Source organism: Acomys russatus, chromosome 30, assembly GCF_903995435.1.
Source record: "Acomys russatus chromosome 30, mAcoRus1.1, whole genome shotgun sequence".
Lineage (NCBI taxonomy): Eukaryota > Metazoa > Chordata > Mammalia > Rodentia > Muridae > Acomys > Acomys russatus.
In genome coordinates this window covers 14330932-14351572 of record NC_067166.1, presented here as the reverse complement: position 1 = coordinate 14351572, position 20641 = coordinate 14330932, and the positions used below count along the sequence as shown (strand labels likewise).

The 20641-nt window shown below is 45.0% G+C and overlaps 1 protein-coding gene across 1 annotated transcript in view; it reads left to right on the top strand.

Moving 5' to 3' along the window:
• Nucleotides 1-19445, top strand: part of Cmya5 (cardiomyopathy associated 5) — a 92641-nt gene extending 73196 nt beyond the window's left edge. Inside the window, exons 11-14 of the mRNA XM_051172268.1 lie at nt 10715-10848; nt 11967-12066; nt 14769-14942; nt 19074-19445. Of these exons, the coding sequence (XP_051028225.1) occupies nt 10715-10848; nt 11967-12066; nt 14769-14942; nt 19074-19320 (655 nt within the window). The 3' untranslated portion in view covers nt 19321-19445. The remainder of the gene's footprint in view (nt 1-10714; nt 10849-11966; nt 12067-14768; nt 14943-19073) is intronic.
• Nucleotides 19446-20641: the final 1196 nt, after the last annotated feature.

Genomic DNA, 20641 nt, shown 5'->3' with positions numbered 1-20641 from the left:
CAAGTCCGGGTCCCTGCAGAGTCTGACAGTAGGTAATCTTCAGAAGCAAGCCAGATTTTCTTGCCTATAGACTAGCATCATGCCCACCTGCCAAGTCTCTTGCTGAGCTACTGTATCAGGGCCGTCTCTTCTGCACAGATGCGGCAGTGTTTTACAGCCCGGGTTGCCTTCACCTGACTCTGAAATAATTCATCCTTAGCCTCAGAGACTCAGGATAACGTGCAACTTTTGGCTCTCTGACCTAAGAGTCCAGGAGGGGAGGGAAACTCTGCTCTTTGGAAGTGGCCGTGTGTCTCAGATCTTCTGAGGGGATCGCATCAGAGTCTGCTGTTCAGAAATGCTCTAAAATACTATTTATCTATATGATATATGGCTTAATCTTTATGATGCCAGCTATGGTGAACTAGTCAGAAGTTACAATCAATAAATAAAGAACCAAAATTGTCTTTTTAATCACCTCTACTTAATAATTGCCACTTCTCCCTATTGTATTCTTTTGACTTCTTGTACAGCAACCAGTGGTTAAAATGGTTTTGCCTCTTGGAACGAGGTGTACTGAGCTGGTCTCCACTTGTTGACCCCTTAACCCCTTAAGGGGGTCAGTATGTACAACTGTAGCCCTGTGTCTGAGGTGGTCTCTGGCATTGTAGCTGCTCCAGGAATATGCGTGTTCCTTGATGGGTAAATATCAATTAACACCAAATGCATAAAGCTGACCCTAAGAACAAACAGATCAACTTTTAAGGATAATCTCAAAATAACAAACTGCCAACAAAGCAGAGAAGAATGGTGAATGAGTTCACTTTAGTGTTTGAATAGTTAAGCAGGAGAAAAGATGAGTCTAATTTGTTAGCCTAAAATGTCTCTGTGGATCACTGATAGGGAAAAACCTGTCGAGCTCCATATACCCAATGGTTACATAACCCCTACATATGTTTGTAGAACATTACTTTAGAGGCTCTTGAGGAAGAATAAAGTAGACCAAATATGGCATATTTCTCATGTGGCTCTGTTTACCAAGAGCCTAGATCACAAAGTGGGTGAGAATTGAAAGCTCATAGGTGTAGACATCATCAACTGTCCATTAAGGAATGAGATGAGTCAATCTCCTTTGGTCTTTGGCCACTTCAAGTCATCTAAGTGGCTGAAATCTCCAGCAAAAGAGAAGGAGCAAGAACTATACACGTTTCTGTATTCTCCCACACTAGTTACTTCGGTTGAGGGGTGGGGGCGGGGAAGAGCCCTAAAGACTCTGGAGTTGAGATGAAGAAAGGGAAAGAATGGGTAATATCAAACCACGCCTACTCCCACGCACGCGCACATACCACGCCCATGCCCACGCATGCGCACTTGCACTTGTGGGTGGAGGGCACCGATTCGTTGATTGTGCTCTAGATTGGGCACTCTCATTTTAGTTGCTAGAATGAAGTCATTCACCCAAAGACCCGTGTTCCTTCTCCCAGTGTGACGGCCTCTTAGATATTCTCATTTCAGACCAATGGTGCTGGTTGAGTTCTTGAGGTGGGGCTGGGGGGTTGTTAAATGGAATGAGCAAGCCTTCTGTGCCTATACTCCATGATACAGGCGTCCCATAATTCTCCTAAAAATGTGCTTTTCTTTCTTTCTTTCTTTCTTTCTTTCTTTCTTTCTTTCTCTCTTTCTTCTTTCTTTCTTTTTTTTTTCTTTTTGTGGGCACCAAAGCTTGGTCCCAGAAGTCAGCCCCCTTAGGACTGGAGGTAGGCGGGAGTGACACTCACTAGTTTGTGTGAGAGATAGATGGAGGACCTCCTCTTCAGTCTCAGCCTGTTCCCTTCGCATACTCTCCTCAGGTTGGGTGGGCTTGAAACACTTTCAAAATTTCCCCCACCACTCTTCTGTTTCCTCAGCTGCTCCGTCTCTCCTGTGCTGAGAGAAGTCAGCAGAAGTGTGGGCGGAGGAGGAAAACTGCGAGCAATATAGTACAGGGATTAGCTGTGTGGGCTGTGCAGAGAAGTTGTGCACTGAATGACAAATCTGTGAGAGGCAATACTCCACAAATTAGCTGGGAGTGAGCTTCCTGTCCCTGCCCCCGCCTTAGCCTGTGGTGCCCGGGAGAGCCTCTTTGTTGCGGGGGGGGGGGGGGGGGGGTATACCTTTGAGGGTGAGTAGCCTTCTGAAGGTCGGCCTGGGTGCTGGGCCTGTGAATTCTCTATCCTCCGTTTAACTGTCTTAACTGGAGGGCTAGCTATGCCATTCATAGTCAGGTGCTCCAACTGGGATTCCTGCTGTCCTGTCCTTGTAGGCAGCCAGGAGGAGGAACCTCAGTCTCTTAAAAAAAAAAAAGTTCTTATTAAGCTTTCAGGTAGGTATGTGTTGACTGACCATGAGTCAACAGCCAGTATTTTGACCTTCTGTGTGGCCTGTGGGTAAAAGAGACAAATACTCCTGCTCCCGGCTTTTGGGAGAGGAGTAATGTGATGATCGCCCCCACCCCCACCCCCCACCCAGTATTCTTGGCATTTAGCATTTTCTTACATTTTTGGTTGTGAGCCTAGTCTTTAATGGCTGAACAACCTCTCTAGCCCAGGCATACAGCATTTTCTTTAAAAAATTTTCTTCTTATTCTTATTACTACTACGACTACTATTACCATTATTATTATTGAGACAGGGTTTCTCTGTGTAGCCCTGGCTGTCCTGAATTCACTTTGTAGACCAGGCTGGCCTCGAACTCACAGAGATCTGCTTGTCTCTGCCTCCCAAGTGCTGGGATTAAACCACATTCAGCGTTTTCCAAGCAAAGTCTTTCTTCCTAAAAGACTCCAACTTGACTGGCCCTTCGATAATCTCGCGTCGTCCTGGTTGTACATAGAACGTCAGACAATGGGAACGCAACCTGTTCTTTACTTCAGTTGACCCTATGTCAGTTTCCCAGTGAAGGACCCTGTCGTAACAGGGCCCCTAAGACAGTTCTGTGGGTACAAGAGCTGAGGATCGCAAGGGGAGAAGACCGTTAGAAAGATCCAAGAACAGAACCTCGGTGGAAGGTAAGATTCAAATCTGAACTTCCTGGCAGCGTAAATACAAACTGGAGAGAGGAAGAGAGATTCAGAGAGAGACAGAGAGAGAGAGAGAGAGAGAGAGAGAGAGAGAGAAGAAGAAGAAGAAGAAGAAGAAGAAGAAGAAGAAGAAGGAGGAGGAGGAGGAGGAGGAGGAATGAGATTACATAACTCATTTCTCTTTAAAAGAGGAAGCACAGCATTTCACTAAGAGAGACAATTATGTTCCATGACATTCAGCTCTGAGATGAATTTTTCATGGAGATCTTTACGTAAGGCCTCTTAAGATAATAGTGGTCGTCTCCGAGAGCAGTTTTACAAAAGATAGATAAACACGCTCTGTTAATCATTTGCAAACTGTGTTTGAAAGCACAATGTTAAATCACTCTTCTCTGCAGACTGGCCTCGGGGATCTCAAGTAACTGTCCACACAGAGGACGAGGGGGCCGGTAAAGAAGAGCTTGGAGGATCCAGAGAGATGAGTGCTACCAGCCTCCTGGGAGCCTCTGTCTGAAGCATAAACAGTGTCTTTCGCTCAGACAGAGAACGCAGAACTCCAGGCTCCTTCTCCTGGACCCTTTGGCTCACACTGACTTTCTGACAGATTTGAGCTTGGGCAGGGCCCGGGCCTATGGTCGTCTGCACATAACGCCCGCATTGTTTTTCTGCACTGTTATGAAACAATGATGATAGTTAGTAACACGGAGTCTCATAATATCCTTATTTATCGAAAGAAAAATGGTTCTATTAAAATTTTATTTACCAAGTCTTTTTAATCATGGAAAATTAGTATATAAAGAATGTTCTTCTTAATCCTGATTTAACTGGGTTCCCACCCCCATCTTATAAAATTTCTATGCTTATGGTTAGCTAAAGATTTGCAAACAGTTTCAAACACCTGTTGACTAGTTTGTTTTTTGTGGGTTTGTGTTATTGGTTTATGGTTGTTGTTTTGAGAGAGGCTTACACACTGTAGCCAAAGCTGGCTGGAATTTACAGCAGTCCTTCTGCCTCAGCCTTTCAGGTACTGACATGACAGCCACGAGCCATCATTCTGGCTTGATTTTTTAAAAATTTTATTTATTTACTTTTATGTATATGAGTGCTGTCCGAAGAGGGCACCAGATCCTAATATAGATGGTTGTGAATCACTGTGTGATTGCTGGGAATTGAACTCAGAACCTCTGGAAGAGCCAACAATGGTCTTAACCTCCGGGCCATCTCATCAGCCCCCTGGCTTGATTTTTTTTTTTTTAATTTCATGTTGCTTATGTTATGTAGTTTCCCCTTCCTTCTTTTCCCTCTCTGTCTCACACTGTTAGGGCTGTGCTTCCCAAACCTCAATGGCCGTTAAAGTCAGCTGGGGTACTTGCAAAATTCAGATTCCTGGACCCCTCTTCAGGAGCCCAGTTCAGAAGCTGTGTAGTGGCCCATACCTGGGATCCCGTCACCCTAGAGGTGGAGGCAAGACGAGCAGGAGATGGAGGCCAGCATAGGTCACATAGTGAATTCAAGGCCAGCTTAAACTGCAGGGTGAGGCTCTATCTAAAAAATAATTAATGAAAAATGAAATATCAAAACTTACCAGTTTGGATGCCCAGGCAGGTTGGGGAATGCTGTTCCACTCACTGCTCCCACAGACCCAGCATGCATTCTGTTCACAGTTCACAGTAAGTGGTATTGACTGGCTGGCTAGATGTTGGTGCTGGCAACACGGATGCCAGTAAGATCCAACTGTGTTTTTAAACAACAATTCGTACTTAGCCATCTGCTGTGCCCTGTGGTGGTGGTGCACCATTCTGAGGCTGCTTCCGGGAGTGGTGACACTGTATTCCTTCATACTGTCTGTACAGAGGCCACCCCTCCCTAGGACACAACACCATGGAGAATAGCTATTCCCCACAATTACAGGTCTCTCAAGTCCCCTAAAGCATGTGTACCCACCTCATGGTCAGGCCATTGGATTATCACATGCCCAGAGGAACTACTTCAAAGTGCTCAAATATGTGCGCACCTTGGGCATCTGGAAGTGCATTCGGTCTACTCCCGGACTCCCTCCTGTCTAGGAATATTGCTTTTAAAAGTTAAGTCTTTAATTTTGGGTCCACTTATAGTACACATTCAGAAGACAAAAGAGGGAGCCAGGGAACCTTCACTTTCTTTCTATCTCCCCTTCATCTCTCAATTCCCACCCCCAAGGCAGCGACTGTCGCTCGACTCATTTTTAACTCTCCAGGTAAAACGTCTATAATTTCCCAACAAACATGAGCAATCCTACATGGATTTCTACCAGTTGGCTTCTTTTGCTTAAACATATACCTTTGTGAGCATTCATAAACCATACCTAGGGGGCTGCCTCCATTAAACAAAAACAAAAACAAAAACAATTCCAGGGTGTTATTTAACTTACTTGACCAACTGAGAGCCATCTTTCTGTTCTTTTGCTGTCCTCAACCATGTTGTAGGCAGCAACCCCATGCACATACAAGCTCACTTATTTGTGTGTGTATACATATGTGTGTGTATGTATACATATGTGTGTGTATGTATACATATGTGTGTGTATGTATACATATGTGTGTATGTATACATATGTGTGTGTATGTATACATATGTGTGTGTATGTATACATATGTGTGTGTATGTATACATATGTGTGTGTATGTATACATATGTGTGTGTATACATATGTGTGTGTATGTATACATATGTGTGTGTATGTATACATATGTGTGTGTATGTATACATATGTGTGTGTATGTATACATATGTGTGTGTATATGTATATATTCTATATACGTATGATGAATTTATATATATTAGGGTGAATTTCTCAAAACAGAAAGACTAGTTAGAGGGTATGTATCTTTTGAATTTTCATAGTAGATATGACCAACTTTCCAGGGACTGTTGGGGTTTGTCTCTGGCCAGCAGTGCATGCATTTATCTCTTGGCTCTTTATAGCCTCGCCTGACTTTTGACACTTAGAAAGCTGGAAAACCCAACTATAGCTTAACTTCAAGTTTCTGTTGTTGGGCTGATGTCTTTTCATATGGTTTGAGCCATGCAGTTTCTTTTCTATGGCTGCTCACTTCTCTTACCATTCTCTCCCCTCCCTTGTTACATTATGACATTTTCTTTTTTTATTCATAGATCCTCTTCTTTGTTGCTTTTTTTTTTTTTTTTAAAGGAAGTTAGCTTCCATGTGTGAGTTTGGAATCTTTTGAAACATATTTTGTCATGAATATTTTAAAATGTTAATTTAGTTGAATTTATCAATTTCTTTTGAAAAAAGCTTTCAAGATTTTTTTGTAATATTTTAAAATGCCGTCTCTCTGAATATATGCATGTGTAATATTATACATGCACTCTCTGAATATATACATGTGTAATATTATACATGTCCTCCCATTTTCTTAATTTTGTTTTTAAAATCTGTTTTATCATTTGAGATTTACTTTGGTAGGAGGTATGAAATAGAGATTCCAACTTTTTTTTTTTGATTGGTTGGCTGAGTTTGAAACAGGATCTCTCTATGTAGCTCTTTCTGGCCTGGAACTTTTGCTACGTGCGCCCGGCTGAACCTGAATTTACCTCAATCCCTCTCTCTCCGCTTCTCACGTGCTGCGATTTCAGGTTGCAGGTGTGTACTGCTCCCCTCCCTCTTTCCCTCTCTCATATGATAATGATTGTCTCTAAAAGAAGTTTCTTATTTCTTCTTGTGATCTGAAGTGCTTACCCAGGAATCTGTGTGCTTGGCTCCACTCCTGACTTTGTCCTCTGTCTGTTCCACTGCCCACCTGTGTTCTCATGCTAAGTACCACATTGTTTTTAGTGGGAAAGCTTTCTATTGAGGGCCTTGGGGGTTAGGTGGCTCATTCATCTTTTTCCCCCCTCCTATTTCTAGTTTATATTTTATTTTCCGAGTCAGCTTGTATAACATCCTCCGTCAACTGACTAGATAATTTGTTATTTTTAGAGCCATGCTGAGTTGATAGATTACCTTCGGGGGTTTGAGAGGTCTATGACATCACATTTCCCTGCAGAGGGACTGGTGTGTCTCTCTTGGTAGCACTGACAGATGTCCCTAATATGGATTTTATACATTTTCTTATACACTTTCTTGCCACTGTTCTCCGAGATGTGGTCCTATCTTCTGTCTGGTTGTAATTTTCTAATGAAGGTTTTTGTTGTTGGTAGCTTTGTTTTTGTTTTTTTCGAGACAGGGTTTCTCTGTGTAGCCTTGGCTGTCCTGGGCTCACTTTATAGGCCAGGCTGGCATTGAACTCACAGAGATCCTGTCTCTGCCTCCCTGAGTGCTGGAATCATAGGCCTGTGCCTCTGTGCCTGGCTTTGTGAATGTTTTTTTTCTATTCATTCATATTACATCTCAATTGTTATCCGATCCCTTGTATCCTCCCATTCCTCCCTCCCTCCTGCTTTCACTCTATTCCCCTCTCCTATGACTGAATGTTTTTAACTTTGGTTTTGGAGGTGCTGGGGTTGGAGCCCAGGCTTCCGTATGCGAGGTGTGTGGAGTAACAGAATTGGACTCTCAGAGCCTGGTTTCTTACAGTAGTTTCCTATCTAGCCGTCCTACTGTACCCTCTTACAGAAGAGTCCATGGAGCCTCCCACGCTCGCTCTAGCTCCAGGCTGCCTGCCGTTGTCAGTTCATTGCTATGTCAGGATCCGTGCAGTACCTCATCAGCTCCACACAAAGCCATTTCTTCCCAATGCTGTGCGGTTCTTTTTTTTTTTTTTTTTTTTTGAGACAGGCTTTCTCTGTGTAGCCTCGGGTGTGGTCCTAGACTCACTTTGGAGACCCAGGCTGGCCTCAGACTCACAGAGATCCACCTGCCTCTGCCTCCCAAGTGCTGGGATTAAAGGTGTGCACCACCACCATGCCTGGCTTGCTCTATGGTTCGTGTAAGAAGAAATCCCTCACTCAGGGACCAAAGTGAGACCATCTGAGCCATTTCTAATTGTCCTTTGAATTTTTTCATTGGTTTGAGACTTTTAATCATAATCTCTTTCTCACTGGGACAATGCTGAACTGTGCAGCACAGGCTGGGATCTGAACTCAGGGCCCTCCTATCTCAGCCTGAATATTGAGATTTTTAAATGTGTGCCACCATGCTCAGCTAGCATCCCTTTTTAATTAAGGAGCAACAATTTACTGTGGGTCTGTTTGCTTTCTGGCCACTCACTCCAGTTTGCATGTTCTGGGAACCAAAGTTTTACTTTAATCCAGGCGTGCTCCATGTGGGTTCAGATGTAATCCTGACAAGCTTTTGGTTTCAAGGTGACAGACTGCAAAACTCTAACTTGTCATTTCACTGAAGAACTGGCATGGCTGATGTGGAAACTCTGGTGACATCTAGTAAAGGAGATAGGGCAGTGCCCATTTGTACATGACCTATGACCTGTGGCTTCCTCAGAAGACGGTGACCTGTGACAGTAAATGCCACCACATTTTATATTCCATCTTCTGCTTTTATTTTATGGTCAGGGCAAAGGTCCCCATGCACATCTGTGCGGCCATCTCTTGTATAGAAGGCAGGGTGGGGTGCTGTGTTTTGGGTTCATTGCCTTATAATCTTTGCTCGTTATCCAAGTAATGGTGTGAAGCTAATGGTGTCCATGGCATTGTGGCATTCGCTCTCCTCAGCAGACTTCAGAAAACATTCTTGATATGTAACAACTGTGCCATTACAAAATGGGGCCACTGTATTGCGCCTGGTCTCTAGGGCTGACATTCTCCTTCCTCTGTCACTTCCCCCTCAGGCTCCAGGGTGACAGGGCCTGCAGAAATGATAAGTGGTCAATCCATAGTTATTTAATGAGTGGATGAAGTGTAAAATTAAGTCCACACCGAGTGCGTGTATTAAAACAATAATTTTTATTACGGGTTGCCATCAGTGTTTATTTAAAACATTTCTTTGGCTGCCAACTTAAATAAGATAAGCAATGCGTCTGCCCTGGACTAATATTCTAGATAGTAGTTGGGAATTACACTCGCCGCTGTAGGACATGTGTTTTCACTAATTAACTGTAGCACAGCTAGTCATTAATAGTCACATGGCTCAATTTCACCACCACCCCCCCCCCCCCCTTTCTCAGTAGCTAAATATACTGCTCTCTGGAGGCCTGGTGAGGTGGTAGGTCCAGAAATAACAGCCAGGATCATTGGAGGAGCGTGTGCTGACCTTTTCCAGGCACTAGCCAGCAGAATTGCAGAACCAGCCTGCTCCCTAACCCCACCCTCCTGAGGACCGCACTGTGAGTTTAGTGTTTGCCGTCATGGGGTAGAGACAGAATTATATTCCATAGAGATGCTGGGTTTTTTTGTTTTGTTTTGTTTTGTTTTTTTTTAGACCTTCTAGGCTCCTGGTGCACTCTCTTAATCTTGGCACTCAAGAGGCAGAAGCCAAAAGAACTGTGAATTGGTTTGAGGACAGTCTGGGCTGTGTAGTGACACTCTGTCTCTAAAGAACAAGGTTTGGGGAGGCCACTTAGTGATAGAACACAGGCGTGGGGCCCTGGGTTCTACCCCCAGCATTGACAATAATCTAAGTTTGTTTCTGGTTCTCCATGTTATTTTCTACAACAAGTACTGAGGAGAACGTATACAGAAATCCTCTGGGGGTCGGGGTTGGGTGTGGAATCTCATTTTAATGCTTTTGGAGCACAGTCATTAACAACAACAACAACAACAACAACAACAACAACAGCAACAGCAAACTCCACAGCCCGAGAATGAGCGAGAAACTAGGTACCTATCAGAGCGCATCTCTACTCTGGCAGCCAGGCTGATGGCAATTCCATTAGCAAGAAGCCCTCTTGCCACTCTCTTGGCCACTCGGAATGCAGGCTGAGGAGAGAGGCCATTGGGTTTGTATCTGTGCTCTAAGCCAGGATACCATGCAGAGTAAAGACTGGGAGAGAAGCCTAAAGCTCTTGCAGCTCATTGGCAAGTCCAGAGAGTTCCACCTTCAAATCCACAGAGTTCTCTGTTTAAATGGTTGGGCCATCACAGGCCACTGCCACCTGCCTTTCCCTCATCATTTAAATGGGCAATTTAGGAATAAGCAGCTTTGGGGACCTTGGGGGAGGCAGCAATTACAATTCTCTTTTCTGGCCAAGATAAAGTTTCTTTGAAAAGATACTGCCCTCTTTGAAGAGCTGCAGTTTTTGTTAACCTCGGTGGCATTGGCGAGGCCAGGTACGAAATCATCATGCATTCCAAGGTTGCCACAATTTGAGTCTGTTGATGAGATAATCGGGCTCCTTTGTACTGTAAGTAGACGTAACGTCATCTCACGTCACAACTGTCACCTCACCTGAAATCAATTAAGAAAACAACGCATCTTCAGGGCTCATTAGCCACAAGGTCACTAGCATCCTTTTTTTTCTGAAAAATTTCAAAATGGTGTCTGGGTTTGTCCTGAAGAATATTCTAGAAGACATACATTGAACAAAAGGTGACTGGAAATAGAGACAATTCAGTGAAGTAATTTTCATAGACAATGATGATTTTAAAAAAAAAAAATCTGTCCATTGATTAGAGAGGAAAGAAAATAAGGTACTTGTTGATAATGAAAAATGTCATTTCCCTACGGAAATGAAGTATTAGTCACACGACACTATATTCAGAATTATCTTCCTTTGTATTTAGATCCTTCTCTGGAATTAAAGGACTCCAGCTGAAAGTTACTCTTCCACCGAACGACAATTACTTCTTCTACGTGAGAGCCATCAATGCATTCGGGACAAGCGAGCAGAGCGAAGCCGCCCTCATCTCCACCAGAGGTACTTTCTGCTTAGTGCGGAGCCAGGATGTCCAGGCGTCTCCGTCCCTCCCCTTCTGCCACTCAGAGGTGACACCCAAGGCAACTTCAGAAAGTTGCAGGTTGCTGTCAGTGAGAGGGTTTGTCACGAGGTCCCAAGCTTGATCCAGCATCAGGATATTTCTTTTACTTCTATTCTCCATAGGTTTCCAAGCTTTCCTGTGGTTGGCAATTAGTTGAGGTGCTTAAAACCCTGATGTCCTGGCCTCATCCCCGCGGAATAGACTTAGTTTCTCTGGAGATGAGTGGCTGGAACACGTGTGGGCTTAGAAATCACTCAATGTGTCATAATTTATAGGTGTGGCATGTGTGCAACGATTTTCTAATTCTGTTAGCCTTTCAACTCTGTGACAAGTTCCCAGTTTTCTTCTACTTATCCTAGTTTGTAGTAACTAACATTTGTCAAATGGATGAACAAACAGATGAACGAACAAATGAATAATTCAAATAAGTGACAAAACAGTTCAGTAACATTTGAGGGTGAGGGGGGGATCCCCAGAGAGGAATGAGAAATGGGAAGGTAGCCATCATGCTGCCTTACCCTAGACCCACAGATGGCGCAAGATTGAGGGGTCACATTAAGTCACCGTGCTATGCCCTGTTTGTGATGTCGGTAGGGCCTGCCTAAGTTGTAAGAAAAGATGGGAGGGCTGCCTATCCAGGTGTGTTTTCCCACCCTCTCAGGACACTGCTTGCACATCCCATCATCGGATCCTCTATGAGCTTTTCTGATAGGCTCCCAATTTAAAATCACACTCAGATCTTTGAGCATCTTGTCCAAGTAGACATTCAGATTCAGTAGGTTCAGGGTAGGGTCTGCATTCCCAGGTGATGTGAATGACGCTTTGCCTGGCAGAGAATCCACCTGTGTGGGTCCACCTGCACCTGCAGCAGTAGGCGGGCTTGACCAGTGCAGAGCATCCATTAACACTTGATCATGAGTGCAGTTTCAGCTATGGATGTAAAGTATCACGTCAGGACTTTTGACTTCAGGAGAGTGGGAGCCTACAGTTTGACATGCGTAGATTGGCCCAGTGCTTGGCATTGTGACAATGTTGCGTCTTTTCTTAACCACCATAGGAACTAGATTTCTCTTATTGAGAGAAACAGCTCACCCAGCTCTCCAGATCTCCTCGAACGGGACGGTGATCAGCTTCTCTGAGAGGAGACGGCTGACGGAGTAAGTAGAAGCAAGCACGGCTGGGCGGGCTGATGGTCGGCAGGAAAGGATCAGGTGGCATGTCACCTGAGTGCGTTCTTGGTTTAGCTGAGCTTGCTCAGTCATGGAGCGAATATAAATGCGTGTGCGGCAGGGACTGCCCACTGTGAAGTGTGCAGTGGCACATATCTCTCACTACTCGGGAGCAAGTGTCAACGTTTTTATTGGGACCATAAGCGCAGATGGGTTTGGTAGAAATGCTGGCCGCTTTAAGGTGTTATCTCTGGTTCAGTGAAAAACAGAATCCAGGAACGGTTCTGTTATTTTCAATAGCAACCCAGGTAGCAACCACTTGCGGGGGCTCAGGATAGCTTATTGATCTCTTAACTCTGGCCACGGAATCTTCAGGAGCTCCCACAAAAGGTAGTGACACCAAAGACAACAGGAACCTAAAGCTTGAGATAGGTAGGAGCCTAGCTGGCAATTTGCCTGCTCTCTCTGTCTCTCTGTTTCTCACTGTCTGTCTTTCTGTCTCTGTCTGTCTCTGTCTGTCTGTCTGTCTGTCTGTCTCTCTCTCTCTCTCTTTCTCTCTCTCTCTCAGCTATTTTGAGAGTCGAAGTGGCCCAAATGGGAGAGAGTATGGGCAAAGCTTTTGAGACACGTGCTTCAGAGGACACTGATATGCACAGGTGTAGGCTGCCAGCAGGAGCAACAGGGAAGCATTCGCCCCAGGCCCTGGTGACTCGCACACACTCTGGTCCTATCCTGATGCTCAACTGTACGCTGCCAGAGTTTAGGTGTTCCTAGTTTCTGGAAATGGCTCAGAACCTCTGATCTGTATCCATGCGGCTGTTGACCCACCATGTAGTCACGAGTAGTTGCTGAATAGCAGCCCTGTTTTATAACTCTTTGAGTCCCCAGAATCTAGCATAGGGACTGAAACACTCACTGTAGGTGCTAAAAATATGCCCGTTCATGGATTGTGAATCTAAGTTTAAAAAATGGCTGTAGAATAGGTGGGGTAGGGCTGGTAAGGTGCTCAGTGGCTAAGAGAACCTGCTGCTCTTGCCAGAGACCCAAGTTAGGTTCTTAGCACTCATGTTGGGCCAGCCCATAACTGCCAGAAACTCCAGCTCCTTGGGAACTGATGTCCTCTTCTGGCCTCTGTAGGCACCTTCACTTGGGTTCACGTATCCACACATAGTCAGTCACATAACAACACATACACATCATTTAAAAATTAATCTTAAAAAAATATAGATGGGGCTGGGTGTGGTGGCGCATGCCTGTAATCCTAGCACTTGGGAGGCAGAGGCAGGTGGATCATTGTGAGCTCCAGGCCAGCCTGGTCTACAAAGTGAGTCCAGGACAGCCAAGGCTACACAGAGAAACCCTGTCTTGAAAAAAAACCAATATAAATCTATATATCGTTATCTATCTATCTATCTATGGAGAGAGAGAGAGACAGAGAGAGGGAGATGAGATTTCAATAATAATAATAATAATAATAATAATAATAATAATAATAATAATAATAATAATAATGAAATAGACTGGATAGTTTGGAGTCACTAGAGTTCATAGATGCTATCTGATGGAAACTGGGATGTATTTTATAGAATTTTGTTTATTTATCATCAGTGTGAAAATTAGTTCATAAATATCAGCAACCCTGGCTTTGCTCCAGGGAGTGAGGGCTTGTCAGTTGGCACCTCTCTGAAATAGTTATTGGCTAAAGACAAAGAGCAGGTGAAATGCATTTACTTGCATTAATCATTTTCTCATCTCTTCAAGGGTGAGGGAGAGAGTGCTGACTGAATATTAATGTTATGAAGTTAAAAATGCCTCCTTGCTGTATCAGCCATTTTTCAGCAAAACCAAGCAATCTGTGCAAACAAGGTCACTTGTCCATAGTTGAAAGTGGCTGGGCTCATTTCACTGTGCTCTTTCTCAGAATAGCCTACGGTCAGGCAAAAAGAGGCCTTGAACTCACCTTCCTCAGCCAAGTACAGTCATGAAGACTGTGGCGCCTCCCCAAAGCCACTGGTCATGAAACTTGGTTCTATACTCTGCATTGGCCTTGCCAACTCTTACGACATTTAAAAGCTGTGTCCCATCGAGTCACTGTCCCAAAGAAGGCCAGCACATACTGAAACTCAGTTCTAGATGGTTTGAAGGCCTGAGCTTGACTGTGCACACCTGGAATCCCAGCATCCAGGTGGCCGAGGCAAGTGGATCACATGGTTTAAGGCCAAGTTGAGCTACATAGTGAGCCCGTGTGTCAAAAATACAAAACGTGAAAGGTTTTAGAGATTGCATTTTGTCATTTTGCAGGTTTTAGAAGAAGAAAACGTTGTGAGCCATCTTCTCCTACCGGCCTCTATTATACTCCTCCCATTTTCCCAAGAGCAGAGGTTATAGCATTTCCTTCCCTTCTTGTCATTACATGAGTCATTTCCTGGTTCCTAGACCCCTTGAGACAAAGTGCACCACATGTGCATGCTTCTGGACAGTGGGCATATGTCAACTGCATCCTGGAAGTTGGTTAATCCTGGAGCAGTCTGGCCAGGATTAGGAGCATAAGCAGCAGATGGTGTCTTCAGTCAGTTGCCAGCAGTTTCTGAAGATAGACCCCCTTCCTGGAGGGCATGGAAGGTTGATGCCCATGAGGTACAGCTTGGTGATCCCCGTGATAAGCTTCATCTGGTCCACTCTGCTTGCAGGATCCCCTCCGTGCTGGGCGAGGAGCTGCCTGCCTGTGGCCAGCATTACTGGGAAACAACAGTCACAGACTGTCCGGCCTATCGACTTGGCATCTGTCCCAGCTCAGCTGTGAGGGCTGGCGCCCTGGGACAAGGGGAGACATCATGGTACATGCATTGCTCTGAGCCACAGAGGTGAGCTGGGGTCCTGCTTCTACTAACTTAACCCAAAGATCACCACAGTGTCTAGGCAGGGACCTCTGAGAGGCCTAATGAGCAGCCTCCCATGTCCGGGCCCAAGTTCCAAACAAGTAGGACAGCAACAATAAAGGGTGTCACAGCTAAAGCATCACTCGGATTACCACAGAAACTAGGCAAGAGGAAGCCTTATATCAACCTCATTACTGGTGACTTAGCCACCCAGAGCCAAGGCAGGGCCAGCCTTCCTACTCTGTGGGGCACAGTTGGTCTCTAGAGAGGCAGAGGAGGGTGTGTGTCCCCCTCATAGCCACAACAAAGAGATGAGGAGACAAAGTCTCTGGCACTTTCCTCTTCTAACCTCATTCCAAGAGGATAGAAGCATCACAGTAGTGCTCAGGGCGCTTCCTCTACAGAGAAGGAACTGGCAGGAGTGAGAAAGAGGGGGCCCCCCAGCGCTCTGCCCAGCATTTGCTTATAACAGTAGCTGGCAAACCTGATCCCATGCTCGCTTCTTGTAAATAAAGCTTTATTAGAAAACAGTCATGTTCACTTTTTATATATTGTCTGTTGCTACCTTTGCACTAACAATGGCAGATTGGGCAGAGACTGAATAGCTGTCACATGCCAAGATATTTTTTTTTTTTATCTATCTCTTTATACGTAAGTTACTTGGCAAACCCTGGCTTCTGTTATTCACATTGTTTGGTGGATGAATATTCAAACCGTTAGCCGGTTGGCCTCGAGGGCTCAGGCCAACATGGCGTGATTTCAGTATGTCTACAGGATGGTCTAGTTTGGGGTCCTGGCTTAACCCTTGATTCTGCCTCCTATTGGTTACTCTCCCTGAGTTGGTTTAGCCCTTGGAGCAGTTCCTTATGTGATTCTAATGCTTGGTAGGGTGGAGGCCCGGCCTGCTCCCTTTTAGGGTCGTAGGAACACATACAATCAGAGACAAGGAAAGAGCTGGCATTGTAATATGTCTCCCAAGTGGCAGACATTATTTACAGGCAAGACTTTAGGAAGGAAGCTGCCTTTCGGATGCTCCTGCATCTCAGCAGAGGCCCCCCAGACTGGGATTTTGCACATCTTCAGCTGCACACTCTCCCCACGTTCTACTTGACAGTTTTGATTCTCTGAGGTGGCTCATAAGGGTGCAGTCTCCAAGTGCTATTTAAAGTCGCATCCCATCAAGTTAGAGCAACTACGATTAACTGATATTCAGTGCCAAGCTGAGCTCAAGGAGTCAGCCCTAGGCCAGAGTTTAAAAGCATTTAAACCTGGAGTTTACAGTTAGGAGATCATGGGAGCCCAACATAGGCATTGATTCAATAAAAAAAATTCTTCATAGGCTAGGAAGATGGTTTGGTGGGTGAAGGTGCTTGCCGTGCAAGCCTGGCCAACCTGAGTCAATCTCTGGGATCCACAGTAAAAGGAGAGAACCAGTTGCCCAAAGCTGTGCTCTGACCTCCAGTGTCTCCTCTGGCACACATGCATAGGGGTCCCAAATTCCTAGGACTGACTTTGTAGAAAGCAGAACTGTGTATTGTGTGACATGTTCCTATCTAGAACCTGGGACTTTGGTTCTTTCAGGCCCAGTGTGAGCTTCTGGGGGGGGGGCAGATATACCCACCTTTGTGGTCACAGCACAGAGGCCAGTCTCAATTGCCTTTACTTCATGCTCTGATGGTGCCACACGAGGCCTCTGTGGCCCTTAGGATTCTGGGAGAGTGGTGCAGTATGCACGCCCGTGGTTCTATTTTCAGTGACTTTAAACCAGCTCTATGACTTTTGATTGAACTGAGATATGAAAATGGTCATGAGAGATACCAGCGGGTCCATTCCTGGTTCTTCCTAGCTTTGCTGTCCTGGTTTAAGGCCATCCACATCCTTTATCAGCCTCGCTCTACCCGTGCTGTGTCTAAGCTGCCCCGCCTGCCACAACTAGAGTGTGTTTTATAACCATTATTTCATCACATCTCTTCCTTTAAAAAAAAAGATAATCTATAAATATCTCAGATTGTATCAGAACTTGGGGTAGAGGGGCACTTATAGGACACAGTGAAAAAGGGGCCACCAGAAGGTAGTGACCAGTCTAGGCGACAAGGATCCCAGAGGAAAGTTGTCTCCAGTGTAAAAGGGGGTCCATCAGGGCAGTCAGAATCAGGCTTCTGGACGATTCATATTTGAATAGAAACCAGCAGTCCCAAATAGGAACAGGCAAAAACTGAGCATAGCCGTGGGGTGGGGTCATGCCTGAGCAAGACTACGGAAAACCAACTCCAGCAGAGGGATGTTTTGTTTTGGCTCAGGGTTTCTTTCTCCAGTTCCTTGGCCTGGTTGCTTTGGGCCCGTGATGGCACATTAGACCATGGTAGGGACAACACATGGCAGAGGAAGACAGTTTGTCTCATCAAGGCCACTGAGCAAAAAGAAAGCGAAAGCGATAAAGGGCTCGCGACCCACTTCAGAGGGCTTCCCCGGTGTCTAAGGAACCCTTCCTAAGGAACCCACCGTCTCCCTCGGCACAGGCTGGTGACCTGGGGATGGCCAGATGGGCCTGAGAGGATGAAGGTCTGTGATCACCACATGCATCCCACTTAAGAGTTCCATGAGGAATGTTGAGCTAGGGAGGAAACAGCAGAAACAGGTCCAATGAGACTGATGGAGTCAAGGCTCTTACCTCCATATTGGGGACTGCCTGGGAACTGACTGGTGATTGGCTCTTTGGGAATAGGGACTTTCCAAGCCACAGGTGTTGGGCATAAGTTCATTGGGCCATTGAGAACCCTGTAGATCAGTTGGCTCTTAACCTGAGGGTTGTGACCCCCTGGGGCGTCCCTTAAGGTTACTGGAAAACACAAGTATTTATACTTGATTCATAACAATAACACAATTACAGTTATGAAGTAGCAATGAAATAATTTTATGGTTGGGGGTCACCACAACATGAAGAACTGTATTAAAGGGTCACAGCATTAGGAAGGTGAGAACCACAGATTTAGGCCTATGTTGTACAATGGTACGGCTGAAAATCAGAATTTTATACATTATTAAATGTTCATTTTGCTTTAAGTGGACAGATGTAGTTAGTGGCTACTTGAGACTGGCTGGTCTCTATTCAAACAAGAATTACTCAGAAATTCAAGTCTTAATACCTTTGTGACCTCGGAACTGCCGAGCCTGGGATCTCTGTCACCTAGAATACACTGTCCAGACCTATTGTCAGTGTCCCATGTCCTGTCCCATTGCCAGACAGATGGCAATGGCACTTTCCCACAGCCTTGCCTGTTCTGGCTTCTTCTTCTTCTTCTTCTTCTGCTCCCTCTACTAAGCTTTCTCCCTCCTCTTTCCACCCATTCCCGATGGCCTAGTGTGAGCTTGTCTACCTCCCTGACCCCAAGAGGGCCGAGAGAGGAACGGGCACACAGACATGCCCGTGCAACACATGTGAAAGTGTTTATGTTGGGGAGAGACCGAAGGCAGCGTCTTTCGGCTGGAAGGGTGCTGAAAACCTAGAGGATAAAAGAGGAAATCGGGTTGGGTGGGGTGGGTAGGGCTTATTCAAAGCTTGAAGTTGGCGAAAAACTAATGGCATCACTCTTGAACTTCGTAAAGGCCCTTATGTAAGTTGCCTATACATCTTTAAAACTGTAAAAAATTAATACGTTGTATGGAAGGCAAGCTCACAGTACTGTTTAAATACATGGCAGCCTCAAAAGAGCTTTATTCAAAAGAATGACACACCATGAACGCTGCACTTAAAACATGTGGGCAGCTGGGAAAGAATTAGAATGTTGGAGAAAAATTACAAAGGAGGCATTTGCTGGTTATTCTGGGACTGCCCCCTAATACAGAAGGCGCAGAATGATTAAAACGCGCCTCTGCTTGCATGAGCTGCGCCTTTTAGAATTTGGAAGGACTCCCTCCGCCAAAAGTACCTGGGACAACATTATTGCAACTCGTCACTGGGAACTGAAGTGGAGACAAAAGTGAGACCTCTATTCTTCCTGAGTGGTTTTTTTTTTTTTTTTTTTCCTTATCAAATCTTCAGGATTTCCAAAGATTTTAAAAATTGAACTTCCCAAGATTTTAAAAAATTGAATTTCCCATTCTGTTTCATTTCAGATACACATTTTCCTACAGTGGCACTATGAGTGAGGTCCATGCGACCGAGCGTCCAGCCAGAGTGGGCATTCTGCTGGATTACGCCAACCAGAGGCTTCTATTTATAAACGCAGAGAATGAGCAATTGCTCTTCATCGTGAGGCACAGGTTCACCGAGGGAGTGCACCCCGCCTTTGCCCTGGAGAAGCCTGGGAAATGTACACTGCATCTGGGCTTAGAGCCCCCGGATTCTGTCCGGCACAAGTGATCCTGGGCATTCAGGGTTTATAAGAGTAAGAATTCAAGTTTGGGGTGGAGAGCTGTCATATTCTCTCTCTCTCTCTCTCTCTCTCTCTCTCTCTCTCTCTCTCTCTCTCTCTCTCTCTCTCTCTCTCTCTCTCAGGCACTGTATATTATTCAGAAAGTCTCCCACACACCTGCACTAAGGATAGCGACAGGTGCTACTGTCGGTGTGCGAGGAAAGCCAGGGACACGATGGCTATATAGTGCAGGGTGTGAGTGGAGAGGGTGGAAACGCAGCCCCCCACCCTTTGGTTCGCAGTTCAAGTTGTTTCCTAAATTCAAAGGATTTTCACTTGACCTGGGAACCAAAACCAGAGCAGGGGACTTCTGCCTGCTGTGTCTGGAGCTAGGTCAGAGGGGAGAGACGGTTGTGCTGTTTGCACGTCTCCTGTGACAAAGAGACATCGACTTCTTCTACAAGAAAATGTCACCTTGCTTCACTAGAAGATAATGAATCCTAGTCATTAGACAAAATGTTTTAGCTGATCTAAATTTACAATGAATTCTTCTATTATCACGTATGCTGGAGAATGTGAGGTGCACTTGTCTGAAGCTTCAAATGTAGAAAAGTGCTAGATATCAAAGATGTCCATTTTGTTAAATAAATGGCTAGAATCTTACAAAATACAGTCTACTGTGGGAACTTACTGCACATGGCTTATCAGGCCAGCATCTCCAGACCAGGACACAGTGGAGAGAAAATGCCCGTCACCTTCCAGGGGGCGGAGCTCCGTTGGTTCTCATGCAACTATGTAGCACACAGATTTTCTTTTTCAGATATTGTCCTGAAAGTTCTCATAATCTTGCTAGTTTGCTGAATCTAGAAGTCATGTTGAATGTGATGCGAGTGGTTTAATCATAGTTAAGATTTTATTTTAGTATTATACACTGGTATCTTTGATTTTTCCCTCCCTTCCTCCCTCTTTCCCTCCCTCCCTCCTTTCCTTTCTTTTTAAAAAATAGGATCTCAGCAGCTGGAGAGATGGCTCAGAGATTAAGAGCACTGGCAGCTCTTCCAAATGTCCTGAGTTCAATTTCCAGCAACCACATGGTGGCTCACAACCATCTGTAATGAGATCTGGTGCCCTCTTCTGGCATACAAGTGTACATGGAGGCAAAATACTGTACACAAAAATAAAGTTTTAAAAAAAGATATAAAATTAAAAAACAAAACAAAACAAAAAAACAATGAAAAGTAGGATCTCACTATGTAATCCTGGCTAGCTTGGAATTCATACTCAGAGACCTGCCTGTCTCTGCCTCATGAATGCTGGTATAAGAAGCAT